General features: G+C 42.6%; 1 protein-coding gene across 1 annotated transcript; it reads left to right on the top strand.

Annotated features, from left to right (window-relative positions):
* Positions 1–616: 616 nt before the first annotated feature.
* On the top strand, positions 617–14,261 carry ZNF582 (zinc finger protein 582). The gene is made up of 5 exons (XM_021931475.2): positions 617–1,822; positions 3,220–3,308; positions 4,554–4,680; positions 4,958–5,053; positions 11,847–14,261. The coding sequence occupies exons 1-5, from the start codon at positions 1,810–1,812 to the stop codon at positions 13,166–13,168; spliced, it is 1,647 nt and encodes a 548-aa protein (XP_021787167.1). The 5' UTR covers positions 617–1,809; the 3' UTR covers positions 13,169–14,261.
* Positions 14,262–17,432: the final 3,171 nt, after the last annotated feature.

Genomic DNA, 17,432 nt, shown 5'->3' with positions numbered 1-17,432 from the left:
CTGAAAATGTGTAAAGAGGCAATATGGTGTGTTTTGGAAAAAGCATCTTTGCAGAAGGAAAGCATTAGCTTCAGTCACATCATCATCCTTATCCAGCAGCAGTAGCATTATTTTACACATATTAGCTCAGTTACTCCTCCCAAACAACTCGATGTGTTAGATGCTATAATCATCCTCACTTTCAAATGTGGAGACCGAGGCACAACTCTAAGACTAGAGTTCGGCCGGGTGCGGTGGCTCACGCCTGTAATCCCAGCACTTTGGGAGGCTGAGACGGGCGGATCACGAGGTCAGGAGATCAAGACCATCCTGGCTAACACGGTGAAACCCCGTCTCTACTACAAAATACACACAAAAAAAACTAGCCGGGCGAGGTGGCGGGCGCCTGTAGTCCCAGCTACTCGGGAGGCTGAGGCAGGAGAATGGCATAAACCCGGGAGGCGGAGCTTGCAGTGAGCTGAGATCCGGCCACTGCACTCCAGCCCGGGCGACACAGCGAGACTCCGTCCCCCCAAAAAAAAAGACTAGAGTTCAGGCATTCTGGCTCCAGTCTTAGAGATGGTTAAGGGCTCACACTCTTACCCACTTATTACACCACAGAGCTCACCAGGTCTGAGGGAAACAGGATCAAATCAAAAGACAGTAACTCAGGACTCCGGGCCTGACTCAAGGACGAACTGTTCCATCTCGGACAGGGAGGGCTTCCTCATTCTGAGACCCAGAATAACAGGTCCTGACCGGCATCTGGCACTCGGACTCCCCATCATATTGGACCACACTGGCTCGGGATGTGTAAAGTCCTGGGCTTCTCACACGTGATGGCACCAAAGCCGCCTAAAACCAAGAGAGAATTAACACCTACCTGTGGCGGTCTGGTATTTGGCCAAGAGATGCCGCCCCATAAAACTCTTTTACATCTTTATAACGTTTTTATTTTGCGTTCTCCTTCATAACCCACATTTAATTCACCATATATGTAATGTTTAAAATTAGTTACCAGATAAACTTACGCTTCCAAACTTTTCAGGCTCCTTTCAAACCTGGTAAAACTGCTGTTCCACGGAAATGGGAACTTAACGGATGAGGGAATCTTCCACAGCGGCACACAATTGTGTATCCACCGCTAAACGGTACCAGTCACACAGTCAGCGACCCACGCGGAGTCGAAGTGACCACCACACACCGTCACAACAATCACGCACACACAGTGACAGCCCCTTGCCCACTCGGTCACTCGCGCACAATCTCTCGCTAGAGAATCACACGCAGATAGCACAGCACCAAGAACCCCCAGGAAGGGACCCAGGGACTCGAACACACAACTCTCTCCCGCGCGCAGGGGAAGCACGCCTGCGCCCGGCTCACCTCGAAACATCGCGAGATCCGGCTTCAAGGCCGGGCTGCGGCCTTCACGCCTAGAGACTATGTTTCCCAGAAGTCACTGCGGCGCCGGCCCTATCATGGCGCAGCATCGGTGTGCTTTGTGCGTCTGCGCCATCTTCCGGCTGCGCACGGCGAATCCGCCGGTACCGTGGTGGAAGCGCGCCCTGGGCTGCTGGGGGCGCGGCCGCGGTGGCACTTGAACCCGAGGAGGCGGCAGGTGAGGGGCTCCGGAGCTTTCCAGGTGCTCTGGGGTCCAACAGGAGCTGGTGCCGCGGCCAGGCGGGTCTCAGGCCTGAGAAGAACCGAGACTTCTCGCCCCATCGTCGCTCTGTGGCTTTACCGGCGTGAGACTACATTTCCCGCCGGCCCTCGCGGCGCGCGCCGGCTGGCGCCCCCTTTCTGCGTCCAGCCTCATAGGCCAGGTGCATGGACCCCTTAGGTGGGTGCGCAGGGGTCTCCGACCCCCTGAAATTGCAGATGTTTTGCATTCACTGTTATGCGTGCTTTTTTTTTTTTTTTTTTTTTTTATTTAATCTGAGAGGAAATCTTGTTTCATGAGGTTCTCAGAGAGTTGCAAGACCCCAGAAGACTTAGAACCGCTAGTTTAGAAAAACTTATACTTGGGAACATTTTATATGACCTTGTTCAAATTCTGTGTCCAGCAATGGAGAAACACTTGAGTGAATCACAGGCCATCCTGTGTAAATAGGATATGGTGCAGTTAATACAAATAATGCTTATAAAAGTGGTCATAATAAAGAAAAGCTGCCTATTACATCATATTAAGCAACATTCATAATTATTTCACTTACAACTTACTTAGAACCAAATGTTTGTAATGCAATAGGCACTTTATATACTTACTGCTTTACAAAATACTTCTTGTTTAACAATGAGCTCAAGAACTGGTTAAATGACAACACTGCAAATACTTGGGTGTTTTTCCTTCCAGTTTTTTTGTTTTGTTTTGTTTTTAGCCTGTGTGTTAGTGAGTTTGACTTCTTTTTGCTGAATGTTCTCAGAGGATCCAGTAGTTACTATCTTTGCTTGTCAGTTTTTGATAGTCATTTTAGATAGTCACTTGGCATCGCATTATATGGCTGTGCCAAAAATGATTCAACCACTTGCCTACTTGTGGACTTGCTTACTTATGTACTAATTTTCAGTTCTATTATTTAGCAAATATTATTGGGCCTGCAGCTTTGTGCACTGCTGTGTCTCTATGGAAGGACACATTTATGGGCTGATAATGGAGCACTGGGCGTACTGCGTGTGATTTGTCTCTGACTGTTCCTTGCAAGTCTGTCCCATTTGTTGATGCAAGGCATGCTCCATGAAGTGGCAGTTTGGGCTGTAAAGGTTTTTGTAAATTCGGCAGTTGGGAAAAGAGCCAGGTAGACTTTCGAAGGTGTTACATTTGCTGCAGGAAAGAGTTAAATGGCCTAGTCCTGGAAAGGCTTTATTCTAGGCTGGGGCTATGCAAATTATGCAGACCTTCTATGCTTCCTGGCTTGAGGGAAGCCTTCCTTGCCCTTGAGGTAACATGTGGGTCTCAGTCAGTAGAACAGCCCACAGCATCCCCGCCTCAGTCTTGCATCTGCAACAAAACAGAACCACTGGATGTTTAGGGGAAATGGGAGGGAACGGACCACTGGTTTCCCTTTGCCTTGCAGCAGCTAAAGCTGGTTTCCTGGGGTTGGGTGAGGATCCCTTTGTCCCCTCCCCCCCCCATTTTCTTGGTGGGCAGAGGGGCAAGCAGGTGGGAACTTGTAACTTTGGCATTCTAGGAGCTGTGAGGCAAGCCTAGCCTCTCATATTTGCTCTTTCCTCCCCCAGCTCTGCCATCGCAGGACTCTGCCCTTCCCCAAGAGAGGAACCAGGAGGAGGACCTATCAGCCCTTGAAATTCTAAAAGTCATGTCCCTTGTGAGTTTTAACATCCCACAAATATTTGCTTTCCTTATCTTGAAACTTTCCACCTGGGTTCCATCCAGGAATTTGGTTCTCAGACTTTCCCATTTTAGGGAATAAAAGTACTAGGCAGGAGTCCCCTCTCCCATTGTCCTCTCCTCTCTGACAAATGCCCACAGATTTATTCTCTATAGCATTCTGCATCTCCTGATGGTTTTCGTCTGCTAGGAGGAGAAACTCATTTCCCTGTATGAAAGAGAGCATCCTTTGTAAGAACTGAAGTGTGAAGAGATGGAAATGAATGGTTAGGAGCAATCGCATATAGAAAAGCAGGGGAGGTGGTGTTGGTTGGTTTCAATTTCAGCACGTGGTACAGTGTCCTGCTTTGGGGGTGATTAATGATTGGATATGTAATTGAGGTTTGGCTGGGAATCCATCAAGATTCAATGCCAGAATTAAAGTCTAGTTTGACGTTGAACAGAGCATTTGAATCTGGGACATCCTCCATTAGTTTCTTTAGCTTAAGAGCAAGAAAAGTACAGAGCTGAGGATGGTGAGTGATACAGAAAGTGAGATGATCAGTCAGCTAGGTGAGTGAGTGGTCAGGGCTTGGAAAAACCTTAGAGATCTGATCCAACCTCGGGATCCAAAATAAGAGGATGTTTGGGTCATTCATTTCACTTGATAGAAAACTGTACACTCAATAAAAGTGATCTCCATGGTTTTTCCCATGAAGAAAAATGCTTGTGTTATGTTCCAACATAATGATGAACTTTCATCTCCAAGAAATTATTGACTTATATGAAAATCCTGTATCTAAGATAGACAACATGTTTCCATAATTTAAAAAAAAAATAAAATATTTGGGGAAAATCCATCAGAAATATTTTTTATTGTTATTGTTATTCCAAAAGATAGAAATGATAGGTCTCACTTTGAGAATTTATTGTATGCCAAGTACAGAGTGGGCAGTGTGCTTTATTACACTGTTTCTTACAATAAGGAAAACTCCGTTTAGCTTGATTTTAATTTTCATCCCAGACCTGTACACAGAGCTTTGATTTGCAGTTAAAAGGAGTGTTTGAGAACATCTGAACATTCTGTTTTACTCATACCCATTTCTTCTGTCACTTTTCACATTCAGTCCCACCTTTCTTGTTCAACAAAACAACCCCCCTCCTGCAAAGACCTGCCCCACCTCCTTTCATCCCACTGTGAACCATTGGAATACATATATATCATACATGCCTGCCATTCCAGGGGTCAGAATTGTTCAGGGATGTGGCCATAGTCTTCTCCCAAGAAGAATGGCAGTGTCTGGCACCTGCTCAGAGGGATTTGTACAGAGACGTGATGTTGGAGACCTACAACAACCTGGTCTCACTGGGTAAGGTGATCTCATCTGTTTAGTTTGGAGGTTATCCTTGGGCATGTTCCTTCCTGGTCAGTTTTTGGGTGCTTTTCAGTCTTATGACTGGTCATTTTTGAGGGGTTAAAGGGCAGCGCTGTCAGCTGAAGCTGCATCTTCCCCTGCCCTCAGGCAGTTGTCCCATCTTCCTCTGGCACTTCCTGCAACTGCCTCTCCTGCTTGATGACCAGGTCCTGGATCTGAATTCTGGGGCCCTCACACCATAACCAGGTGGCATGTTTCTTCTCATCTCCAGGTCTTGCCATTTCCAAACCTGATGTGATCTCCTTCCTAGAGCAAGGCAAAGAGCCCTGGATGGTGGAGAGGGTGGTGTCTGGAGGCCTGTGCCCAGGTGAGTGAGGTATCAATGGGAAGGGAGTAGCCACTGCAGGTATCAGGTCAGCTGGAAGTAGCCCTTTGTCTTAGAAAATCTTCCCTGCAGATTGCTACATTCAAAGCTTATGTCTTAAGTGTTGTCATCCTCTCCTCCCAACCTCCATTCTCTGAAAGGCCCCAGTGTGTGTTGTCCCACTCCATGTGTTCATGTGTTCTCATCATTTAGCTGTCACTTAGAAGTGAAAACATGCAGTTTTTGGTTTTCTGCTCCTGTGTTAGTTTGCTTAGGATAATGGCTTCCAGCTCCATCCATGTCCCTGCATAGGACATGATCTTGTCCTTTGACCATTTTTCTAAAGGAATGTGTATCGGTTTGTTTGAATTTTGGAGAGTCAGTTAACAAGTACTTATAAGCTTTTATTATGCACCATGGAATATGCCACAGTATACATTGATGAGGCAGGCAGACATTATCCTTGCTTTCAAGGAACTTACACTGCAGTGGGAAAATAGACATGAAATCATACAGACACATGGACATGAGCTAATATATGAAAGAAAAAGAACAGGTTGAGTCAGGGTGCATGGTAGGGCCAATGGCCTCTTCAAGGATGAGGCGTTTCAGTTGAGACATGGAAGGTGTGATGTAGCTGGGGAATACCAGTTGCAGCCAGTGAGTGTGAAGGACCTGAGCAGGGAGCCCTTGGTACCTCTGAGATAATGGACGGCCTCTGTGGCTGAGTTCAGTGAACAAAGGAAGGAACACAAAGAAATACCCTAGGGGCCAGGCATGGTGGCTTATGCTTATAATCCCAGCACTTTGGGAGGCTGAGGCGGGCAAATCACTTGACTAGCCTGGCCAACGTGGTGAAACCTCGTCCCTACTAAAATCACAAAAATTAGCCAGGTGTGGTAGCACATGCCTGTAATCCCAGCTACTTGGGAGGCTGAAGCATTGCTTGAACACGGGGAGTGGAGATTGCAGTGAGCCAAGATCGAATCACTGCACTCCAGCTGAGGCAACAGAGAGAGACTCTGTCTCCAAAAGAAAAAAAAAAAAGATAAGCTGGGAAAGGCAACCACATTAAGAAGTTTGGGCTCTGCACTGTGGGCAGAGGGAAAGCAGTGTAGAAATAGAGCCAAGCCATGATTTTGTGGTCCACCTTGAGAGGATATTAACTACTGCGCGTCTCACATATTATTCACCTGCTAGTTTCAGAAGTCATTGATAGTTTTCCCTTGGATCAGATATGATTAATAGTTACAAAAGAGTGATTTTTAAAAAAACTTTATTCTTCTTTATTTATTAGATCACATGCTCCTGTAAAGAAGAGCTTTCTCCCTTTCACGATTTGTTTCTTCATTTATATCATATGGATTAATAGTAGGTGGCATATTTTTTCTCATCTCCAGGTCAGAATAAAATAAATCTTATTTTATCCTGTAACAGATGGTTACCCATTATCATTATTTATCACAACATTCATGTTTTTCCAAATTTGGCCAGTGACACCCTTTCAGACTGGCTCTTGGGCTCTTTGGACATAATCCCCCGCACCTTTTTTTTATAAGCACGTGTTTAACTTTTTTAGTTTCAACAGTTCAGTAAAAGCTGGTCAACATCAGTACAGAACAAGTCCACAGAGTTGACAGCCATGTATGTAAATGCAAGAATACCAAACCTCACGCGAACCAAAAAGTATCAGCTCTGACAGTGTTGACTATTTAGCTGTGACTCGTAGGTCATAAATCTTCGCCTGAGCAAGGTCCACATTAAAATGTTTTTTACAACTAAGACTAAAACAAGAATTTTATGTTTCTAAAAGGAGAAGCATAAAAGTCAGTGTGTCGAAGAACATAAGGATGTGATAGAAAAGAGATTTGAGCCGGGCGCGGTGGCTCACGCCTGTAATCCCAGCACTTTGGGAGGCTGAGGTGGGCGGATCACCAGGCCAGGAAATCGAGACCATCCTGGCTAACACAGTGAAACCCCGTCTCTACTAAACATAAAAAAAATAGCCGGGCGTGCTGGTGGGCGCCTGTAGTCCCAGCTACGTGGGAGCCTGAGGCAGGAGAATGGCGTGAACAAGGGAGACGCAGCTTGCAGTGAGCCGAGATTGCACCACTGCACTCCAGCCTGGGAGACAGCGAGACTCCATCTCGGGAAAAAAAAAAGGAGATTTGAGTGGGCACAAAGTTAGTGCCGCCTGTTAATACTTTTACACATAAGGATGTGATAGAAAAGAGATTTCAGTGGGCACAAAGTTACTACATCACGTTAATACTTTGACATATTAAAATCACTCTGCAGCCAGGCGCAGTGACTCACGCCTGTAGTCCCAGCTACTCAGAAGGCTGAGAGAGGAGGATGACCTGAGCCTAGGAGTTTGAGGTTGTAGTATTACTGTGATTGTGCCTCTGCACTCCAGCCTGGGCAACAGAATGAGACCCCATCTCTCAAAAAAGAAAAAGAAAAATGTTTTGGAGGCAAACTTTATATAGAACGTTTGTATATAGGTTTTTAAAAAAGTCATCAGTGTCATCATTAAACTAAAATGCAGATTGTGCTTTTGTCTCCAAACTGATTGTAATATTTTTGAGTCAAAACATCTCAGAAACATCCAGTTACTGTTGATGACAATGAATGTGACATGCTGACAGAATTTAAGAGGATACCATTTTTCACTGGTGAGAGCCGAAAAAGCTTGGTAATTTTCAGTAATGTTGGGGTCACTATAGTGAATAGATCTGCAAAATGACATATCTTAAACCCAGACAAATGTTATGAATACTGGTTCTGTTTAATAAACGACCGATGTTTGTATAAAAATACTTAACGTAGAATTCTCTCCTGCTCTTTCACCCTCAATAAATGCTATAAAGCGCATTCACAAAGAGCCGTATTAAGATAAAGCTGCTGCACGAAAGATCCCACTCATATGTACTGAAATGAGTAGGATCACACTGGAGTTTAATTGTGCACATTTTATATACCAGTATAGCAGCATCCTTAGCCAGAAGTCTCAACAGAATTATCATGAATGTGTTTAAGGGTTATGTACATATATCCATTTAAAGTATTAAAAGGTACATTTGAACTGAATGGCAACATTTAAAAATGATATCCTTGTTAGCACATCAACTTGAGTCTTTCTATGATGTACGATTCAGCAAATTAGGACAGAATCAAAGTCTCATCAAAAAGTCCTTTGAGGCTGGGCATGGTGGCTCACGCCTGTAATCCCAGCACTTTGGGAGACCACGGCAGGCGGATTGCTTGAGCCCAGGAGTTTGAGACCATCCTGGGCAATATGGCGAAACCTCATCTTTACAAAAAAATACAAAAATTAGCTGAGCACGGTGGTGCCCACCTGTAGTCTCAGCTACTTGGGGGCCTGAGGCAGGAGGATCGCTTGAGCCCCAGGAGGTCGAGGCTGCAGTGAGCCGAGATCATGCCACTGCACTCCAGCTTGGGTGACAAAGTGAGAACCTGTCAAAAAAAAAAAAAAGAAAAATGTACCTTGTTCATTTACAAAAGTATAAATCAAAAATTACCTGCTGAATTAGACAGCAGATAGCCCCTTTTCTATAACTGTATACTGTTGTTGATATTAATATAATGTGGTTCAAATGCTTACTGTGGAAACAAGCAGAGAAAAATTCAGAAGTGGTAAATGTTCCTCCTTTGAGCAAACAATATCTAGGTATGATAAACAGGCGGGTTCATAATAAATCACTGAAAGGACAGTTGAATTCTAGCTGTCTTCACGTACCACAAAGTTAGGGAAGATATGAGGATGTGTTCATAACACTGGAGTGACCAAAAATCAACATTTTACTGCTGTCCCAAACTATTAGTAGTTTGTCCCTAATTATTAGCATTTGAGTTTGGTATATTTATTTAAATGTCCAAATTATGCTAAACATCAAGCACCTGTTAGAAGTGGAAAATAAAATATTTTAATGCTAAGACTATACATAAGATTTTTAGATGTTGTTTCATTGGTTGCACGAAACAGTGACTTCTGCCCAAATAACTTTAAAATACTGTGCCAGATTTTGTAAAGAAATGTGAAAACATAGAAAACATCATTATTGTTGCTATTTTGCAACCTTACAAGTTAAATAGAAGCAAGAAGTTCGAAATCTATGACGGATAGTACTCTCTTTGGATAGTTATACAATAGTATTTAATCAGGAATGGCTTTATTTACAGGAGTAGAAATGTGTTCATGGAATAAATAACACTATACCCTGCTGTAAATCAACAGAGCTCAACTGTGCGAGGTGGATGTGGTAGAGAAAATGGCATTTTGGAGAAAAGAGTGCTTTAAAAAGACACTTCCTTGGAAGCAGCCAAGATTTTTTTCACATTGCCAGAAAGACCAAGTAATACGTGTTCACTTTAATTCCTACAACCAAAAGCCCAGTTAGGCAGTTAGCTTGTCTCAAATGTGTGTTGTTCTGTACACCAGGTTGGCTTTAATATTCCATGGTCCACTGCAGTTTCTTGGTTTTCCTTTTTCTGTAAGATGGCTGCCACATATCCCAACCATTGAGTAGATTCATGCCTTCATAGGTAGATAGGTGGCTGTGTTTGGAAACTGTCTCACTAGTTGAGTTGTTAGACCACAGTAGAGACCCGTAACCTGACTCTTGAACAGCCAAACACAACGTCTGAAAAAAATACCTTTGTGTACTCTTTACATAGTCTTGTTCTTACAATGGCATGTGTATACACTATAGTTGTGGCACAAGTCTTTGAGGTGACAGCAGCCAGCATTATTCCCACAAAACCCAGTGTTTCTTTCACAGTCTTTATCGTCTTCCATTGTAGAAGCAATCTTATATTCCAGTAATTTTAGCTTAATATTTTCACAAATAACAAAATGAGTAATAGTATCTGGTCTGCCACCATATGAAACCTGTATGTGCCTATAAAGTCCTCCAAGGCTGTCTGTTCCATACACGCCATGAATACATTCAAAAGCATCCATTCCTTTTATCTCATGGCTCCTTGTGTCAAGCTCTATCTGAATCTCTTTAAGTCAACTGCTATAAGGGGGTTGGTTGCTATAAGTACAGTAAAACCTGCCACTGTAGCTGAAATCATGGACCAGATAGAATCACAGTCCCTTATACCATTCAACTTTTTCATGCAGTTTGAATAATTAGCAAAGTATGTTGCTCTAGAAGGACCCACCCTCAATCAACTGGCCTAATCCTCTAAACAAGGAACAAAGCCTTTCTTTTTCCAAGGTCACCTTTAAGAAATAGGTTCAGAGGCCGGGCACGGTGGCTCAAGCCTGTAATCCCAGCACTTTGGGAGGCCGAGGCGGGCGGATCACAAGGTCAGGAGATCGAGACCACAGTGAAACCCCGTCTCTACTAAAAATACAAAAAATTAGTCGGGCGCGGTGGCAGGCGCCTGTAGTCCCAGCTACTCAGGAGGCTGAGGCAGGAGAATGGTGTGAACCCGGGAGGCGGAGCTTGCAGTGAGCCGAGATCGCACCACTGCACTCCAGCCTGGGCGACAGCGCGAGACTCCGTCTCAAAAAAAAAAAACAAAAAAAAGGACATAGGTTCAGGTAAATGAATGACATTTAAGAAATTTAAGAAATGTCATTCAGTTGACAATGGGCTTCAGCCCTGGCGTTCAGCTATACTTCAGATAAAAAAAACACCATGGTGTTCAGCTAAACTTCAGATATAAGAAGCTTCACAGAGGAAGACAGCAGCCATGTCATTCTAACTTCTAGCAGACACATGAGAATAGCTGCCACTGTACCAGCATGTTCGTCTGGCTCATTCTCCTGCATGTCTTCCAGGCGCTGAGGCAGGTTGCAGATCCAACCACACACTTCCTCCGTCACTTTTATTTTTATTTTTTTAAACTGCGGTAAAATACCATGCTCACCATTTTCAAGTATACAGTTCAGTAGTATTAAGTACATTTACACTGTTGTGCAACCATCATCACTGTCCATCTCCAGAACTCTTTTCATCTTGAAATCCCCATCCTCTTTTAAAAATTCACTCTTTTGGCGGCATAATTTACAGTCAATAAAATGCATTTTTTAAATGTAGTATTAATGAGTGTTGACAAATTTACACATCCACATAACCATCACCTCAATCAAGATAGCGAACATTTCCATCAACCCAGAAAGTTCCCTTGTGCTCCTTCCTGCAAAGTCCCTCAAACCAATGATTTGCTTTGGTTTCTGTCACACTATATTTGTCTTTTCTAGAGTCTCACGGAAACATTTATTGTCTTATAAAATATGGTTCAACAGTGATTCTGACCCACATCTTTATTTTTTTTTAAAAAAAGAGTCTCCCTCTGTCATCTGGGTTGGAGTGCATTGGCATGATCACCGCTCACTGCAACCTCAAGCTCCTGGGTTTAAGCACTCTTCTTTTCTCAGCGGAGACTACAGGCATGTGCCACTGCAGCTGGCTAATTTTTAAAAATTATTTTGTAGACATGGGGTCTTACTATGTTGCCCAAGCTGGTCTCAAACTTCTGGCCTCAAGTGATTCTCCCTTCTTGGCTTCCCAAAGCACTGGGATTACAGGCATAAGCCACCATGCCCAGCTCCACACTAACATTTTAGAATTTTATAACCTCTCTTATTACCTCCCTCATCTCATTTATGTTATTTTCCTTTCACTGTTCTACTTGTCCATTTTCTAATTGCTTAGCTACATTCAAGAGTTAATAGGCATTGAGTCTAAACCTTCCAATTCTTACTTTAGTTCCTTTATTTGGAAAAACAAACATACTTGCTTTTTTCATTCTTTTTCAGTATTGGAGTCCAGATATGATACCAAGGAATTATCTCCAAAGCAGCATGTTTATGAAGTCGAATCACCCCAATGGGAGATAATGGAAAGCCTTACAAGTTATGGTCTTGAGTGTTCAAGTTTCCAAGATGATTGGGAATGCAGAAGCCAGTTTGACAGACAACAGGGAAATCCAGACAGACATTTCCATCAGATGATCATCAGACATGAAGAAATGCCCACTTTCGACCAGCATTCATCCCTTAGTTTTTATCAGAAAATTCATACTAGAGAAAAAGCTTTTGGGTATAATAAATGTAGAAAAGACTTCTGGCAAAAGGAACTTCTTATTAATCATCAAGGAATTCATCCTAATGAGAAGCCCTATAAATGTAAGGAATGTGGGAAGGCCTTTAAATATGGCTCACGACTAATTCAACATGAGAATATTCATTCTGGTAAGAAACCCTATGAATGTAAGGAATGTGGAAAGGCCTTCAATTCTGGTTCAAATTTTATACAACATCAGAGAGTTCATACTGGTGAGAAACCGTACGAATGTAAAGACTGTGAGAAGGCCTTTAGTCGAAGCTCACAGCTGATTGAACATCAGCGAACCCACACAGGTGAGAAACCCTATCAGTGTAAGGAATGTGGCAAGGCCTTCAATCGGATCTCACATCTTAAAGTACATTATAGAATCCATACTGGTGAAAAACCCTATGCATGCAAGGAATGTGGGAAAACCTTTAGTCATCGTTCTCAGTTGATTCAACATCAGACTATTCATACTGGCAAGAAACTCTATGAATGTAAGGAATGTGGGAAGGCTTTTAATCAAGGCTCAACTCTTATACGACATCAGAGAATTCATACCGGTGAGAAACCCTATGAATGTAAAATATGTGGAAAGGCCTTTAGAGTGAGCTCACAACTCAAGCAACATCAGAGAATTCACACTGGAGAGAAACCCTACCAATGTAAGGTATGTGGTAGGGCCTTCCAACGGGTCTCACATCTTACTGTACATTACAGAATTCATACAGGTGAAAAGCCATATGAATGTAAGGAATGTGGGAAGGCTTTTAGTCATTGCTCACAATTGATTCATCATCAGGTTATTCACACTGAGAAAAAGCCCTATGAATATAAGGAATGTGAGAGGACCTTGAGTCATGATTCAACTACCATTCAACCTCAGAGAATGCATAATAGAGAAACACATGTGAATATAATAAATGTAGAAAAGCCTTCCATCAGCACTTACCCCTTACTAATCATCAGAGAATTTATGTTGGCAAGCAACCATATGAGTGGAAGTAATGGGGAAAGCCCATTAGCTTAGGCTAATCATGACTTAACTCCTTCCTCTTCGAGAAAGACTTGAAGAATGTAATGCCAGTGACAATGCCTTCATTCAGAGGTCATCCTTTATCCTAAGTCTGAAAATTCATATCAAAGAAAATTTTATGGATGTAAATTGTTCAGACCATGATTGTCAAAGAAGCAGGGAAAGGTTGGAAGAAATTTTATTTATAACACATTCCAGAATCACATTTTCTAACCACAGTGTAGTGATTTTATCAAGAACAAAAAGTTTTAGTTTTCTTACAAGTTAAAAAAACAGCCAAATTATCATTTGCTTAACAAAGAAATCATGCAATTACCATAAATGGTAATGAAAATAATGAGAGTTTAACATGCCAAGAGATGTGAAATGTGGCCAAAGAGATGTGAGGGGAAGGGGAAATCCGAAGCTACACTGGAGGAGTTTTTACAGCCTTTGGATGCATGCATATACATGAAAATCTGAAAGATAAACTCATATGCACTAAACATACTATTCAAGACTACGAAATACCCAGGCAGTGAAAGAAGAAAGTAACAGAAAATGATAAAGCTACCATCTTACAGTAATCTTGGTTTTTGTTTCTTTCTGATCCAGAAATAATCTAAATTTAGGAGAATATATCTTAATTTCCACATTGGTATATTGTTTTATGTGACTGGCACAACCATTGATTGCCATCCCAGCAGCCATACCCAATTCCCCTTGTTATTGGCAGCATCTGTGTCTTGCCTTAGACTCTGAGGATATCAGATGGTAATTTTCCAGTCTCCTGTGCAGCACAGGATGGCCAGTATCTCCCAGTGTTGCTCAGTGGGATCTGCCAGGGCTTCTGGGAAAGGTTTTCCTCATTCAGAAGAGACAGGTTTATCATGAAGAATTCCTCCTCTCTCGCTTCCTGCTTTTAAACATTTTTCTATGAGAACATGATGTCTGGAGCTGCTACAGCTATCTTGCAACCAAGAAGAGAAGAAAGTGGACCTCAGAGAAGCCGACCCAGAGCCTAAGACTCAGCTACTAGGCCAATTCTGGAACTGCCTTTTTGATGCCTTGTTATGTAAGAAAAATAAACCTTGATTGCTCACTTTTAGTTGAGTATTTTGTAAATTCGTAGCCAAAAGCATCCTAAGTGATATAATATCTAATTTTATTATGGTTGGTAAATGTGGCCTGAAGTTATCTACTTTTTTGAATTTTCCTTTTTTTTTGGATATAGAGTCTCACTCTGTCACCAGACTGCAGTACAGTGGCACAACCTCTCCCTCCTGGGTTCAAGTGATTCTCCTGCCCCAATCTCCCCCGTAGCTGGGACTACAGGTGCGTGCTACCACACCCAGCTAATTTTTGTATTTTTAGTAGAGATGAGGTTTCACCATGTTGGCCAGGATGGTCTGGATCTCCTGACCTTGTGATCCACCCACCTCGGCCTCCCAGCACTCCCTGTAAGTGCTGGGATTACAGGCATGAGCCAGTGTGCCGCCCAATTTGACCTTTATTTATTTATTTTTTTTTTGTGGTTAAGTACAAGATTGATTTCTATATATGTTCCATGAACACTGAAAAAATATGTATTCTGCATTTTTGGATACAAGTTTCTAAATAAGTCCTTTAAGCCACTAGATTGCAATGGTAAAAATCTCCATGTTTTTATATAATTTGGTATGCTGGATCAGAATTTCCTAAAACATTTTTGCCAACACCTTGAGTTTCCAGACATTTATGCTTTTTAATTTAAATTGTTTGACTTACAGGGACACACTACTAACCCTCTATTTAGGAATTACACCTTTATCTTTACATAATATCCCATTTTGCCTAGTGCACGGTCTAAAAACCAAATCCAGCCTGCTGCCTGCTTTATAAAGTCTGAGTGTGACACATTGCATTTATGGTCTACAACTGCTTTGGCTTTACTACAGCAGAGCTGAGTAGTTGCAACAGAGACTGTATGGCCACAGCACCTATATTTTTCTTATTTTTATTTTGAGATGGCATCTGAAACTGGAGTGCAGTGGCACAGCCATGGCTCACTGAAGCCTCAACCTCCCCTTCAAGCAGTCTTCCTACCTCAGCTTCCTGAACAGCTGGGACCACAGGCATGTGCCACCACACCAGGCTTATTTTTTAAAAATTGTTTCGTAGATACAGGGTTTTCTTATGTTGCCCAGGATGGTCTCAATTTCCTGGGCTCAAGTAATTCTCCCACTTTGGCCTCACAAAGTCCTGGGATTACAGGTGTGAGCCACTGCACCTTGCCTTCTCTGTTTTTTTAATTAAGTTTGGGCCAGGCACTATGGCTCCCGCCTGTAATTCCAACACTGGGAGGCTGAGGCAGGAGGATCACTTGATACCATGAGTTCTAGACAAGCCTGGGCAACAAAGGGAGACCCCATCTCTAAAAGAAACAGAAAAATTAGCCAGGTGTGGTGGCATGTGCCTGTATCCCAACTATTGGGAGACTGAGGTGAGAGGATCATCATTTGAGCCCAGGAGTTCAATGGTTGCAGTGAGCTGTGATCATGCCATGCACTCCTGCCTGGTCTACAGAGCAACACATTGTCTCAGTTTACTCTTATTGGCAGCAGATGACTTGCCATTGGCAAACTCGTGCTATGAGCCAGAACCATAGATTTCTGAAGATCAATCTCCGCAGATACTATTATAAACCTTCTACCCATATGGTAGTTATGGCTCTCCTTGCTTTTGATGCCAAGAGCTATCACCTGGCTGCTGCCATTATTCTGAGATCCTATCATTCCCATTGCAACTAGAGAGCCCAGTTCCCTAACAGCACCTCTTGCAGCCAGCTCTCGCCTAGGGACAGCCACTATTGGCCATCTCCATGATACTTGTTCTCCCTTCTTGTGTATCCACTTCTTTTGATCCCGTCCTCATTTGTCATGGCAGTTCTGCTATCTCCATTTTTTAAATGAGAACCAATGCTTTTTCCAAGCTTCAAAAACTGTTCCAGCATCCATTAGAAGCATCTTTTTCCCTTGCCAGTGTGTTAATCCTGTCATACAGTGACCTCATAGCAGAAAACTCTCCCCTATTCAACTTTGCATTCTACCCCCTGATGCAGCAGTCTCAGCATCTCCTCCCACGTATACTCTTCTGGTTCTTGCTTGTACGTTAGCCAGGTCCTACAGCTCCTTTGGTGTCTGAATCCAGTTCTTACCACAGCAGTCCCAGAACTTCCCCAGTTTGGGGTTGCTGAAATTTGACCCATTATTGATTTGGGGGAAAGATATGTGGAAGAAAGCATTGTTTTAAAGGGAGCATAGAAGGTATAGGGAAATCTGGGGATTTGAGCAAGGTGCTCGAATGCACGTGCTAAGAAGTCTACATCCTGACTCAGAGTTGCCACTTCTTCCCCATTAAGTTTTTCCTCCTAAGATTGAAAGTAAAACAAAGGTGCCTACATTTATCACTTTCATTCAACACTGTCCTGGAGGTCACACAGCAATTGCAATAAGAGGAGAAAAAAAAAGGACAGCATGAAGACCAGAAATGAATAAACTTTCTATTTGCAGATGACACCATTGCTTATGAAAAAAATCAATAATTCTATATGACAACTCCAAGAATAAGTGAAATGTTCCAGACAACATGCAAGATAAATGTACAAAACTCAACGTATTTTCATGTACAAGTAGCAAACAACTGGAAAAGTAAAAGACAAACCAATTTACATATTGTGAAAATGTCTATGAATAAGCTTAAGAAAATACATTCAAGATCTCTATATAGAAAATTACAGGATATTTCTTTTTTTTCTTTTTTTGAGGCAGAGTCTCGCTCTGTCGCCAGGCTGGAGTGCAGTGGTGTGATCTTGGTTCACTGCAAACTCCACCTCCCAGGTTCAAGTGATTTTCCTGCCTCAGCCTCCTGAGCAGCTGGGATTACAGGCGCCAGTCACCATGCCCACCTGATCTCAGGTGATCCGCCTGCCTTGGCCTCCCAAAGTGCTGGGATTACAGGCATGAGCTACTGCGCCCGGCCTACTACAGAGTATTTCTGAGAAAAATTAAAGGAGACTGAAATAGAAGTTATGCTAAGGTTACAGACTGGAAGTCACCGCTGTTAAGTGTCAGTTCTCTTCAGATTTATCTGCAGAGTTGATGCAATCTCAGTTATAATACTGACAGGTTTTTTGGTAGGAACTGATAAGGTGACTCTGAACATTTATTAAAAAATGCAAATAAGCTAGAGTAGTGAGGCCAATTTTTATTTTATTTGTATTTTATTTTTTAACCCAGGA

Source organism: Papio anubis, chromosome 20, assembly GCF_008728515.1.
Source record: "Papio anubis isolate 15944 chromosome 20, Panubis1.0, whole genome shotgun sequence".
Lineage (NCBI taxonomy): Eukaryota > Metazoa > Chordata > Mammalia > Primates > Cercopithecidae > Papio > Papio anubis.
The sequence above is the reverse complement of the archived record's forward strand: the minus strand, read 5'-3'. Positions and strand labels throughout refer to the sequence as shown.